Source organism: Anolis carolinensis, chromosome 6 (genome assembly GCF_035594765.1).
Source record: "Anolis carolinensis isolate JA03-04 chromosome 6, rAnoCar3.1.pri, whole genome shotgun sequence".
Classification (NCBI taxonomy): domain Eukaryota; kingdom Metazoa; phylum Chordata; class Lepidosauria; order Squamata; family Dactyloidae; genus Anolis; species Anolis carolinensis.
In genome coordinates this window covers 89110202-89124665 of record NC_085846.1, presented here as the reverse complement: position 1 = coordinate 89124665, position 14464 = coordinate 89110202, and the positions used below count along the sequence as shown (strand labels likewise).

At 38.8% G+C, this 14464-nt stretch overlaps 1 protein-coding gene across 6 annotated transcripts in view; it reads right to left on the bottom strand.

The window, feature by feature from the left end:
* Positions 1-14464, bottom strand: part of thsd7a (thrombospondin type 1 domain containing 7A) — a 339030-nt gene that overhangs the window by 265712 nt on the left and 58854 nt on the right. For 5 of the 6 annotated variants that reach the window (XM_062957499.1, XM_062957495.1, XM_062957498.1 and 2 more), the window contains exon 2: positions 1441-2008. In XM_062957499.1, the coding sequence (XP_062813569.1) occupies positions 1441-1600 (160 nt within the window). In that variant the 5' untranslated portion in view covers positions 1601-2008. Of the gene's footprint in view, positions 1-1440; positions 2009-5663; positions 5846-14464 lie in introns of those variants that run through there. The other variant, XM_062957496.1, reaches the window with a different exon arrangement.

The following is a 14464-nucleotide window of genomic DNA, read 5'->3' as shown; positions in this document are numbered from 1 at the left end:
CCTACTGGGAGAGCCTACATTCTTGTTGAATTGAATTTCCCTTTAATCTCCCCCCCTCTGGTTCTGGTTAGATATAATCTTTAAAAATGCAGAGATAACAGTGTAACTGTAAATTGATCTGTCTCTTTGGAAAATGGCCAAGAGATCCTTCAAAAAGTCCCAGCCCCTCCAAGACTCTTCCACCATGGCCACCCCCATTTTACGTATTTCGGACACCAACAGCAAAATCCTACTTGTATATCCAGAAGTAAGGCTCAATGGGAACTATCTCTCAGTTAAGTGAGCAAGATAGTTTCCTTAATAGACTTAACATTTCTAAATCTCCATCTACAATATAGAGGCATGTAGCCGTCCCCCCCCCCCCCCCCCCCGCCCGAAATTCTCAGGGTGGTCCACGAGAAGGCCTTACAATTATTATTTAAACTGTTATGTTTATTCATATCATGATCTGATCACCATGCTCAATATATTCCATATGCATGGGGGTAACAATATAAAATGTTTGCTAGGGTAGATCCTTTCTCACTCAGACTCACCCCCCCCCCCCCCCAGATCAAAATCCTGGCTACGGGGTCTGACAAGACCACTTCTGAGACACCTCCACTATCTTTGCTTCTATTACAACTATGGAGTTTATGCTCCTCTAAAATACTCCAAGTCAAAATATCTGATAAATCTTTAGCTATTTATTTTTAAAAAGATTGTAGCATCTTTGAAACAAGAAACAAGCTTTATGACAGTTTTTTTTCAAGAAACACAGGAGTGTCACTAACTTATCATTAAAGAGCTGCAGATCAATGTAGCAAATTCGCATAGAAAAGCATTGATTTTTGTTGAAAAGTTGAGAACAAACACAGTGACTGCACGGTCTTTGAAAGCAGACACATTACTCTCCTTACACCACAGTCAACAAAATCATCTGTCTGGTTTAATGTTGATCCATACAGCCTATTTGCTATGGGGCTCTTCAATTATGAGAGCTGGCAACTCTTGGATTATTTCATGTAATCCATCCTTAGCTCCCTCATGTCCTATATACCATGTAACAAACACAAATTTTCAAACTCATCAACTCACATGCATTATGATTCTGAACATATCACAATATAGATGGAAAACATATAATTGATTTCAGCTTGGTTTTGTGCACATTGAATATTCTTATATCACTATCAAGCATTATGATTTTATAAAGATATTTGCCTTCCTTCAATCATTGAGCATACACTCTGTTAACATAGGGCATAGAGCGATTAGAAAACAACAGAGAAGTCAAATAATCACAGGACAGGGCTGGAAAGCCATCTGTCATTAAATGCGCCCCAAACTGATATTCTCCTAATGATATAATCCAGGAGATCTACAATTGAAAACCACACCAACCACCAATGTGACATGTCTGCAAAGGCAATACTGCAGTTCGCCCCATCCTTCACTTACCAGTCTTCCACAAATACACAGACGAAGTTTCAAATTCACTTTGTGTCCTTGCTCCCCAGATTCCAAAGAAGAGAAGCACAAGAACTCCACTACACCTGCTTGAAAGAGCAGAAGCCCCCGGACCACCGCATGAGGTTGCGCTCCTCTCTTTCAGCCCCATGCCTTCCAGAAGCCAGCTTCCAATGTCCAAAAAAAAAAAATCTTTCGCACAATGGCTAACCCCTGTGTGAATAATTTCTCTTCCCCCCGTCAGAATTTCTTCACAGGGAGGACTTAGTGGAAAGGGCTTCCCAGCTATTGTGCATGTCAGTTGAAAAGATTGGGGGGGGGGGGGGTGTTTAACACCAGGGAACAATAGATCCCTTGCTTCTTGCTGCCGCTGCTGCTTCTATTGCAGCCGGTGCCTTTGCTGCTGTGGTTGCTGGTACTGTGGCTTCACTCTCCCCCATTCAGCGGTTAGTAGCAGTTTCCATCAGCTGAGAGCGAGAGAGACAGCTGTCCACAGGGGGCTCCAGCTGACGGCACAGGTTATCTTGGTCTGGGAGGCAGCAGCAGTCATTTACACCAGCTGGAGAGAAAGAGAGAGTGAGTGAGTGGAGGGGCGGAGAGAGGAGAAAAGGGGAGGGGAGGGAGGGAGAAGAAACACAAATAACCAAATGGTAGTAACCGCATGTGTACAGCCAAATGCAAAAGTGGAGGAGAGATGCGCTGCATGTCTCTCAGAACAATGTCCAGAATGGTACATCACTAATGTATATGCATTTCTATCACTGGACAGACCTTTGAGAAATGCAAGTTGCAACTGTTCAGCACAATTGCTGAACCTTTCAAGCAAGTTGCCAGTATGCTAAATCCCACTTAGTTGAGCCGAAGCCAACACAGTACAAAAGGTAGTAACAAAGAGAAACATCATTTGGAGAGAGGCAAAGGTGGGGAACGAGCCACATGGATGCGGGAGCTGAACATGCAGTAAAGGCAAATAGGGACACTTAGGTATGCAGCTAGGTAAATGTGGCTGAGTATAAAGAGAAATATAACTAAATTGTTTGAAACTGACCAACTGTCTGCTGTGTGCATCTAGCTGCTTATCTGTTTCTTATCTGGGTACAAAGGAGGAATTGATGTAATAAATGTATTACAAAAATGCATGCATCTTAATTAATCTTGCAACTGGGTATCTAAGGGATAGAAGTTCTATCATTTTTTATCTTTGAATGTTCTCACAGAGAGATAGAACAACTGCACTGCCATCTATATTGCCAGCCTGAATAATTTACACATCCACACAATGTAAACTGCAAGTCAAGCCAAAGTGATTTTGAGGTGCAATTACCCCTTACTATGTTTGCAAATAGAAAGTGATCTCACAGTGTGTTACAATGCCTAGACTAAGCCAAAAAAAGGATCCAGAGGGGGAAGTGGCAAAGAGTTGGCCTTTTTAAAGAGAGAATGGGGAAAAAAATCACCCCCAATTAATTGGAACAAAAGACAATGCTGGCTTATGTGCTTGCGCATCCAGAAATGAAAAGACAGAGAAGTGTTCTGAGAAGAGCTATTGTAAGACTTTTTAAAAACCCAGTTTTTAAAGCTTTTTCACAGCAAAGCTACTATTGTTGAAAGAGAAAACCTTCAGCATGCCTCTCGGGAAGGCTGTCATTTTGCAGATCCTCCCAGACTCATCCCCTTCTACAAGCAAAATGTTTTAAAACAGCCTTGATCAAGTAATTCCCAGGTTCGCCTCTGTTTAAATATTCTGACATCAGAGCAAATTAGCAACGTTGAAGGTTGCAAATTTGTCTTTGTTTACATTCCACTCAGTTATGCCTCTAAGAGGGAATTAAAGGCTCAGGAAGCCCTAGCACTGTGAGGTTGTGATTAAGAGAGATAAGCAAGTGTGGATTACTGCTCCTCAGCTGTTGAAAAAGAGGCAACAATCAGGAGATTATAGGTTGATAAGGGATACACAGAAAGCTATGAGCCTAACAAAATGTATAGCATCCTGATAGAGGGACTACTCAAAGCACCAGTCCATAGTCCAGCCCAAAGGAGAGGTTCTTTGAATTTTTTTTTCATAAACGGGATACAAATATTCATTTGGGTAAACATTCACATTGGTAAAATCTAAAATTAATTTTAAAAGGGCTAAATTCAAAAGGTTCTTTTGACTTTATAAAAGTATACTTAAATTAAGACTCTCTTTTTGAATCTACGATTGAAATGTATGCCCAGTTTCTTTTATCAGTACTTGAATACTCAAATGCATGAATATGTGAAGCTGAGCTTTCCTGTGACTATTAATCCTGGCTCTGTATTGTGTCCTTACACAGCTTTGAATCAGAGGGAGCTTTTGAACTTAAGAGCAAAAAGTGTCTCAGCAGGAAATTTTGAAGTAGAAACCAGCTGTTAAATGTTCAAGGAGCTGCACTAGGCTGCAGAGGAGAATTCAAAATATTTTTACTATAGAAAGGCAACACTGAGACACTTCTACAATCCATTACCATACTTCCATAGATGTGATCCAAAGGCTTTCCCATCCCGCTCATGTTCAAAAGCCAGTGAGCCATCCAGAAAGCTAATTCTAAACCTGGATCCCTTTCCAAGCAACTACTGATGAAAAAAGCAAAAGACTCATAATTTCTATAACAATCAAGTATTGATATGGATCCAATATGCTTTTGATCACAGCCTAAACTTTATACATTTTGGAGCCTGGAGGAGAACTCTACCTTTATTATTAAAATATAATTTATTTCCATGGTTCTATATGTTAAAATCAGAGCCTGGAAGACTAGGACAAAATCAAACAAGAATAGAATGATAGAATCAACAAAACATACAAAAAATTTGGCTTATTGCATTTCCATTTAGTCAATGAATCTATTCTGGCTGAGACTCACAAGTGGATTAAGGCCATTATGTTGACTTCTTACCCAAACAAGTTCTTCCATTTGTGCTAGGTGTGAAGATACAGTCAGAAGTAGCACCATCGTCAACTTTTCCCATGTGATGTCAGATTTGACTTTTTCAGAATGGCATGGCAAAGCTAGTATATATATTGAGATGGCTCCCATACTTGAACTGATTTTTGTCTCCTTGATCTTCTTTCTATGTATGTTCCTTCTTGGAAGCACTGTTTTTAGAATCATAGAATAATGGAGTTGGAAGAGACCACATGGGCCATCAAGATACCCCTGACAGATGGTCAACTAGCCTTTGTTTGAAAGCTTCCAAGGAAGGAATTCTTCAAGGACCATTTTGTATTACAAGGTATATGGTGGGTTTCCCCAGTCAACATTATATGATAAAACATGGAGAAATGGAATTTCATCTTCTCCAGCTGAAGAATCTTGGAAGTGTCAGGAAGTTCTAACTATCTCAGTGTTCTTCAAAACACAGACCAAAGTGGATAAAATGATTTTAGGTCAAACTTAGGGACACAGATAGCTTGCATTAAATTACATTAGACCATTGGCCCATCCACCCTGTGACAGCCAGTATTATATTTTGGTTTGAGCATTGGACCATGACTGGAGACAAGGGTTCAAAACCCTATTGGAGCCATGGAAACCCACTGGGATACATTGGGCAAGTCACATGTTCTCAATCTCATAAGAAAGCAAAGGCAAATTCCCTCTGAACAAAGCTTGCAAAGAAAACCTTATGATAAGTTAACTTTAGGTCTTCAATAAGTTGGAAACTCCTGGAAGGTAAACAACAATAACAACGAGCTACCCATGTATTGTTAACAGGATTTTAGTCGGGCTTTTTCCTTAAACCTACCTGGAGATGCCAGGGCTCTTCTGCATGCAATTAGCTTTACTAAGAATCCTAGCATAAAATACCTTGAGGCTGATTCTAAATAGTCTGTGCTTTCAAATAAAAATCTTTAGAAGTCTTGTAGACATAACCTATACCTTTTTATCTGACAGATCTAACTGTTTATGGAACCATACAATTTTGAAATATATATTGTAGTATAAACTCACATTTCCATAACTATTGGATGCCTTCACTTAACTTTAGAGATTCATCTTAAGGATGATGTAGAACGAACATCTATGTGGTTTAAACATGCCAATATTAAAATAGGAAATCACAAAATTCACCAATTAAGTTAATTAATGGGTTTTGCAAAATTTAATCCAACATGATTCATAAACATCTAATTTTCACAGCAGGGTATAGGTACAATAAAAGGAGAAAAAAGAAAAAATATCACTTACACCTCAATCTCTCTGTAGTCACATCATTTAAAATGAACATTTGCTCACATTTCTTGCAGTTTGATTAATAGGCTAACTTCCTTTCTTTAAAAAGGTCAACAAAATAAAAAAAAATCATACACTGAAGTTACAGCAAAGAATAACAGGAAAAAAAACACCTGCTTCTGAAAACAAATCGTGATCTATTTTCTTTAACTGTAGTAGTGATGGCAGTTGTGACCTTATTTTGTTGACCAGCTCACATGTCCCATTGTGACATCACACTGTCCTTTCTACTCTGCCAGCCAATGAAGCAGCAGATCGTATGTACAAAGTGGTTTCAAAGCCCTGCTGTACCTAGATAGCCACTTCTTGCTCATAGGACCTCATACTCTTTTATATATAAGGTATATTAGATGCAAGGTGCCTGAAAGCAATTGCAGACACTCATACACTGAGTCCGGTAACTGGCAAAATACCAGACAGGTAAGTGATGTAGCATATTTATCCATCATGTGTCCTGTGCTAGGGGCTTAGATACCGTGAAGACATCAGATCCCATCTGATCTTGGAAACCTAGCATGGCCAACTCTGGTTAGTACTTGATTGAAAGATCACCAATAAATACCAGGTGCTGTAGGCTATATTTCAGAGGACAAAGCTAGCAAAACCACCTCATGAGTTTCATTTGTCTTTGAAAACCCTATTAAATGTATGGGGTTGCCATAAGTCAACAACCACCAGAACATGCATGCACATGGGTATGCTCTGCTGATTCATGACTTTAAAGACCTTCAGACTGGCAAAGCATTTTCACTTGAAGTGCACAGAAAATAAAGCACTGATGTACTAATATAACTGAATATAGTTATATAGTTATAGCTGGAATCATTCGGTCTATTTCAACAACATTTTTGGCGAAAGTAAAGAAGCATGCTGTCTGGCAAATTCTCACTGAAACAGTTTATACTTCAAATATGTTGACCACACTCTAATAGTTTCATATGCAAGCTATGGTTTCATCACATAGCTAAAGCTGATTTGTTACATTGTATTGCAATATCCTTGCATTTATTCATCTAATTAATTTGAATTGCATATGTCGGATCTGGTAAGCACTGCTTCTTTTCGAATGTATGTAATGTATCCTTCATTAAATCTCCATGCAGCATTATGCATAGACTTCTAATGTCATCTTCTTTGCTATGTGATCCTTGATTGTTATTGGATGTTTATTTTTTCATTCAAAAGGGTTCTCTGAGTGGAAACTTCTCTGAAACACATAAAGTTTCAAATAAATTTACATAAATTGTAGCATTAATAAGAATAGTTTCCAATTCTTGGTTGTCAAACTTTCATGGATGTTAATGTGCTACATTAGATGTAATACAATGTCATTTGAGAAGGCACCAGCACTCTTTGAGTTAAGGATCTTATAAAATCACAAATCCCATGATTCCATAACATTGAGCCATGGCAATTACAGTGATGTCAAACTGCATTAATTCTACAGTGTAGAAGCACTTCCACTGAGAAAGAAAATGTAACTAGAAAGAAGAAAATAGAGCTGAATCAGCATCAGATAGGTCAAACAATGGGATCAAAGAGTATGTCAAATATTTCCACAATTACAGCATTTTTCTTCAGGAAATAGTTCCCATAAACATGCACCACTTTCAACCCATTCACTGAAACAGTGGTGATATAGTTCCAGACTGTATTCCTGCACAGATTGAATTTTGCTTTACTTTACCACCGCCATCTCATTCTCCTGGTTCTTTTCTCCCTAAATGGTTATGGTAAACATCCAGGGCACACTTATTTAGAGTATTTCTTGTTCAAGCTTAATAGAAAGACATATAAGGAAAGGGTATTTTAAGAAATGCTTTAAAGACTATATGGTGATTGTTCTTAAAACCTAAAAAATAGTATCTTCTGAACTTTTAAATCAAAGTTAGTTATTACTGAACATATTAAATGGTCCAGTAAATACCTTAACAAACTAACCAAATGGCCTCTAGGTGTCATACTTGACCATATTAAGGACAGCACTTATCATTCAATGGGTCTTCTCATCATTTCAAAGATTGTTTTAGAGTGGGAAGCACTTTCTTTTAATTTCCTATCCTTTGTTTCCCAGAAAATATAAATGCACCTTGAATAGTTACAATATTCATACAGAAGTTATGTCCACATTAATAAATTACAAGTAGACAGCAGATTGTCTTCTCCTTTTCCAGAAGTGGGCTTGAGCAGGGATCAGACTAAACTACAACTCATAAAATATTCAGAAGGAAATTTATCTATTTTTATGTATGCCAGACAACTAGGACATTATGGCTTCTATCCAACCAGAGTTGTATTTCTGGAAAACATCAGATTCCAAGAAACAAGCCACTGAGGAGATCATGCTGTTGTCTACCTCTTAATTTGTTTTAGATGAGGTTCTGGACTTACATCTTAGTATAGTTTGCTAGGGACTGATATAAAGGAATCAAGAATCTATTCGGAAAGCAAATAGAAGAAGAAGAATACAGACATGTGCTTTCTGCTGTATTCCTGTATTATCTTCCAATAAAGTCTTCTATTGCCCTTTCCCCCTAAGGGGCAACCATTTCTCATTCATTCCTCTCTTTTGCTTTATTTTGCCCCGATCCTGTCTGATCTTGAAAGCTAAGCAGGGTCACCTCTAGGTACTAATTGTACAGAAGACTACCAACAAAAAGTCTGTATAGGCTGTAGGCCAGTGGCCCTCAACCTGTGTGTCCCCAGGTGTTTTGGCCTACAAGTCTCAGAAATCCCAGCCAGTTTACCAGCTGTTAGGATTTCTGAGGTGGAAGATCAAAACATCTGGGGACCCACAGGTTGAGAACCACTGCTGTAGGCTATATTTCATAAGAAATAACTGAGTATTCTTTGTCTAAGAAAACTCAATGAAATTAATGGGATCACAATAGGTTGACAGGTGACTTGAAGATGGGAGGGGGAGCTATGGGATAATGGCCAGGTTATATAACAACAAAAACAAGGATCTAAGGGTTTCTTGTTCATTTGTTATATCAGAAGTGGGAAACCTATGGCCCTCCGGATGCTATTGGACTCTGAAGTCCATTAGCCTCAGAACAGCTGTAGCTCAACAACATCTGGAGAGCAGAGCTGCAGGGTCTCCATTATTGGGTTTCATTCTTCACCTTTTCGAATTCTGTAACAAGAGTCTGAAAGGGGAAGTCTATCCCACTTTTATTCTCATCTCTTCCTCTGATTTCTTTTAACAGTACCTATAGATTATTTACTTCTCACATCATTAAAGTATCATTTTCCTGGGTTGATTTTTTTTTATACAGCATGCACTAAATCTTTGCAGAAAAATATGACCCACTTACAGGACTTGTTTATATAAACTGTCACTATAATATATGGAATGGAATTGTTGAACTCAAGGGAGAAATAGTACTGAGATATTATAATTCATCCCATCCCATCCCATCATTGATCAAATAAGTATTAAGAAGATGTGATATATATAAGGATGCAAATTAGTGGTATTGTGGGACCTTGTAATGATAAGCTGACTTCATTACTGTTTTTAATATTGCAGTCCTTTACTTCTCTTACTGCCAACAGCGAGAGAAGATTTCTAATGAATCAGTGGTGGCAAGGAGTTCATTTCTTGAGATACAGAAGATAACCTTAGTCTTAACACATAACCATTGCTTCCAAGAGGTTTTCTTTTTAAAAAATTACATCTATTCTCAACGATGCCACTCAATGAAGCAAGGTACAATTTCCATTATACAGAGATGATATGAGCAAAATGGTGATGAATGTTCATTATGTTTGCTGCACTGCTCATGTAATGCTTAAATTTGCTGAGTAGCAGTAATAGCAGCATGTACTGGCCACAAACCTATCACCACTATCTAGCTAAGAAAATAAATGGTGAAGAAAAGGGACATAAATATGAACAGGTACACCAACAACTTGTCATCAGCACTGATATATAGATGTAAAATATAAAATACTAGAGAAGGCATCATATTTATATCCATGTGTATATATCAATCAAACTTAATGTTAACTTCATTCTGAAATTCAAAGTAGCAAAGGCCATTCCTCTAGCCCTTGAACTTTTAGATGCCCGCAAAATATAAGATATCATAGGATTACAGTATTGTAGAATTATAATGTTATAACACCATTCTTCCTCCAAACTTTGAATTGATCCTAACAAAGGAACATGGCTGTCTGGGACACATAGTCTGCAGTGCCACCAGGGACCAACCTTCATCCTTCTGTCCCACATCTTCAGTTACTAGACCGTCCCTGAATCTCAGAGGAAAGAGGCAGCCACTGGAGAAGAGCACCTCCACCTGAGAGCCATCACTACCATTTGTATCACTATTTTCCTACCCAAAGCCTGCCCATTAGACTGCTCATAATCGCTCAAAATTGGAATAAAAGCACAACTGAACCTTTTCACAATAATTCACAGTGCTTCATAACTGGGAAGAAGGAGGTCATTAATGGGTTTTTTTCCATTAGAAAAAAAGAATTTATTTTAAAACTGTCCTCTATGGGACAACAACTGAAAAGTAACAACTTCATCCAGTAAGACACAACTGAAGGTGCTATTACCCTGCTGCACTTCTACTTCACCTGTCTCATGTTACAAGGGCCTAAACTGCCCATCACAATATTACAAAGGATTGTTGTATGTCTTTTGGGCTATGTGGCCATGTTCCAGAAGTATTCTCTCCTGACGTTTCGCCCACATCTATGCCTGCCATAGATGTGGGCGAAACGTCAGGAGATAATACTTCTGGAACATGACCACATAGCCCGAAAGACATACAACAACCCTGTGATTACAAAGGATGTTGCTATGACAGTAAAACTGTAATCATAGTGCTATGATTGTGCAATGTGAAAGGGCCCCAGAAAGTGAAATATATGTGTACAGAGCTTAAGGTTCAGGAAAACACATTCTCTCTCTGTCTTTGAATGTGATTTTCCTGCTTCTTGGCAGAGGGTTGGACTGGATGGCCCGTGAGGTCTCTCCCAACTCTATGATTTTATTATTCTTTCTCTCTCTATGTAGATGTGTGTGTGTTTGTACATACACACACACTGTTCCACAACCAGTTCGCTCCCACAACCTGGCAACAGCAGTTAATTAATCTGATCACTTGATGGTCTCCCAGCGAGAGATCATCTGCTATGAATTCACATCCATAGAGAATTTCTCTCCATACAATCTCCTCCACATTGCATTCCTGGAAATGGTTGAACTACCTGTTCATAGTTCATAGGTGCCTTTGAATTTAATTTTTACTTGTATGGTGGATTCTCTCTATCCCCTTGGCCAGAAAGTATACAAAGATCCATCACTATACCAGGAAGAGACCATCTTTAAAATTTAATTTTGCCGGTATTTTTTTTCTTGTCTCTCTCAACCTTCTTGTATACATATGTTAATATTACTGACTAAACCTGATTTTACATTAATCAAAAACTACCCTTAAAAACTTGAGAATGGATCATTTGTCACTCCTGATATTTTTTAAAATATATCTCAAAGATATAGCTACAAAATGCAAAATCCTTCCCCCATTCAATTTATAGCTTCTGTAATGTTCTTTCCAACATTTTTTCTTTATTAAAACAAAAACCTCAAGCTCCCTAAATAGAATTCATTTTTAGCTAATTGTATTTTAATTCTTGAAACACGCAGCTATTTCTGTTGTGCTTTTCTTGCAATTTGACAGAACCAGAGCACACTGAGAAGAATTAGCATTGCTACAGCACAACAAATGCTTTATCCAAGCATCTGTACACATTCGTAATGCTCTACCACAAAGAAAATTATACGACTTCCAAAGTAGTTAACATTCTTATGGAAAATCAGTGACTCACATTTTAATTAACTTTTTGTAAACCTATTTGCATTATGAGCATAACAGCCCACGTGCTAGCTGATGGTGAAATACCGCCACCGCCCCATGGAGAAAGAAAAAAGAAAGAAAATGAGTATGCCCATAATTTTGTTGTTATTTGCTGTACTAAGAAAACACAAGGACTTATGAGATAGGCACTTTTACAAGTCATCACTTGATCATCGCTACCACTGCATTACTAGCCAAATAACTGGGTTCAGTATCAACAAGAGTATCAATGAATCTATCAACTATGCATACATTCTTCCATAATCATAACCCCTTCCTCTGTCTATTCACACATGTCAATAGATGGCTGCTTATGGTCTTCAGCCCTCCAATAATATCACTTCCTAACCTGCACAATAACATCTGGCTCCATGAAATGACTTGTTTTCTCTCTGCAATGATTATGACTCATCCTATCCAGTGGTTCATAATCTCTGATTCTCCAGATACTTTGGACTTCAACTCCCAGAAGCCATAGCTCAGGACTTCTGAGAGGTGAAGAACAAAACTGGGAGAACCAAAAGGTTTGGGCCCTTCCACACAGCTGAATAAAAACCCACACTATCTGCTTTGAACTGGGATATATGTCAGTGTGGATTCAGATAAACCAGTTCAAAGCAAATATTGTGAGATTTTCTGCCTTGATATTCTGGGTTATATGTCTGTGTGGAAGGGCCCTAAGGACCACTGATGTACACAGAAGAAGACCTTAACCAGTAGCAGATTCCTGTTGCCCTAAAACGTTTTCCCAGGAGTTTCTGAAATGTATTTTTCCTATTAACCATAAGCTCTGGAGCTTATATTAAAGTCCTCAATGGGGGACCTGTATACCAGAATAGTAAGTATTTAAAGGTCTATCCTTTCTCACGGGAACTTGTGCCAACAGTACAATCTTCTTCAGAGATTTTCTTAAAGTTCCTCTGCCTTTGAAAGGTAAGCAAGTAAATGGCAATGGGCCGGACCTTTTCAACTGTGGCTCTCCTGCATATAGAAGCCTCTTCCTCCAAAGGATTCACCTAGTACTGAACCTGACATGTCATAGGTGCCATGTGCTTGTATTTGCTCAAGCTTTCCAAAATGATATCAAAATTGTCCTTAAGGAACATTTTGAATTGATTTACTCGTTCCCATGAACTGACCTCTCATTCTTTCTTTCTCTCAAATCTTCACACTGGTATATATAGGGAAATATGCACATTTGCATACTGCTGTCCCAAGCCATTTAGGGATTTAAATGCCACCACCAACGCTTTGAATTCAGATTAAAACTGCATTGACAACCTGTGTGATTCTTTTAAAGTTGCTGTTATATGACGTCACTACAGTAGTCTGGTTCACAATCTGACTGCTTCAATTTGGAATAACTGCAGCTTCTGGATCATCCCCAAGGACAACCCCACTACGAATACATTTCAGCAGTCTCACCAATAAGTTATCAGTTTCTGAACTACTGTAGCTCAATTATCTCTGTCCATAACTTGTGGGCCAGTCAAAAGCCACCACTTGCATGCCAGTCACAACTGACCCCAGGTAGTCCTCCTGCAGTGACAAAGATAGACTCAGCTGTATTTCCAAGCTATACATTTCCTCCTTCAAGTGAGTGCAATCCCAGCCAGGACTAGTTGTTTAGTCATTTTCCAGACTTGAGAATTACAATTACACAGAGTCTTCATTTCACTGGAATTCAGCTTCAGTTTACTGGCCCCCATCCAGACAATTACAGCATCCAGGCCCAGGTCCAGCAGCTGCCCAACCACAGCTAACGCCAATGACAAGGACAAGTAGAGCTGAGTGTCATTAGCATACTGATGGCATCTGTACAGAACTGAGGGTGACAGGGAATGGAATCCCTTTTGAATCCCTCCGCTTGCCACCAATATGTACAGAGGTGAGGTGTCTGACAGGAATGTGTGACAGAGATGGAATCCTTTCGATCCCACACACACACACACACAGATACCACCACTTAATAAAGATGTCTTATGAGAGATGATGTTAATTAATTATTTATTTGACTATCTTCTTTGCTGCCACCAATGGAGGAGACGTCAGGCAGATGGCACTGGTTCTTTTAAGCTTTCTCTATTTGTTCCACTTCAGATGTTGATGTTGTTTAACTTAATTTAAGAGTATGACAGAGGCTTGGTTAGAATAAAATCAAAACAAGTTTATTGCAGGTACAGAGCTTGATGGTTTCATATAACTTGTTAAAGGCACTTCGCTTAATGGTTACAAACGGATATGAGGTGGTCAAACTTTCAAAATATTTCTTTCTCTGGATTACACTAAACCCTGATCCTCCTGGATCCCCTGGGATTAATTTTCCCTAATCCACAGGTTCTATAAATGACCCTAAACAAGTCACCTAACTTGCCTAGTCTGGTCCAACTTAGATCTGACTCAAATCCTTCTATTTGAGCCAACCTGATTCTCCTCACAAGAATCAGATCCTCCACTGTGACTAGAAAATCACAGACTGCCTGGGTTTTTAAATATTCCCCCTTTTCCTTTCCAGGCGGCGGTTAGCTCCGCCCCTGTTGCTAGGGTAACCTGTTCTAGCATTCTAAGATGGCTACCTTCCCCCACACATCATCAATTCAAATACTCACCATTTTAAACTTAGCCAAACCTGACTGTTCAAACAAAATCAAATACACATGTCATCTATAAACAAAATATAATTATACACTTCTTCACAGCATCCAACTCCCAACCCCCTTCATGATCTCACCTAGCAGCTTCACAGAGATGCTAAACATAGAATCCTGTGGAATGGCACAACTTAAAAGCCATAGGGCTAAAAAGGATTCTTCAATGTGACTCTCCATGTTTTTACACTTACCCATCCCACCTTACAATGAAGGGAATGACAGTAGAGTA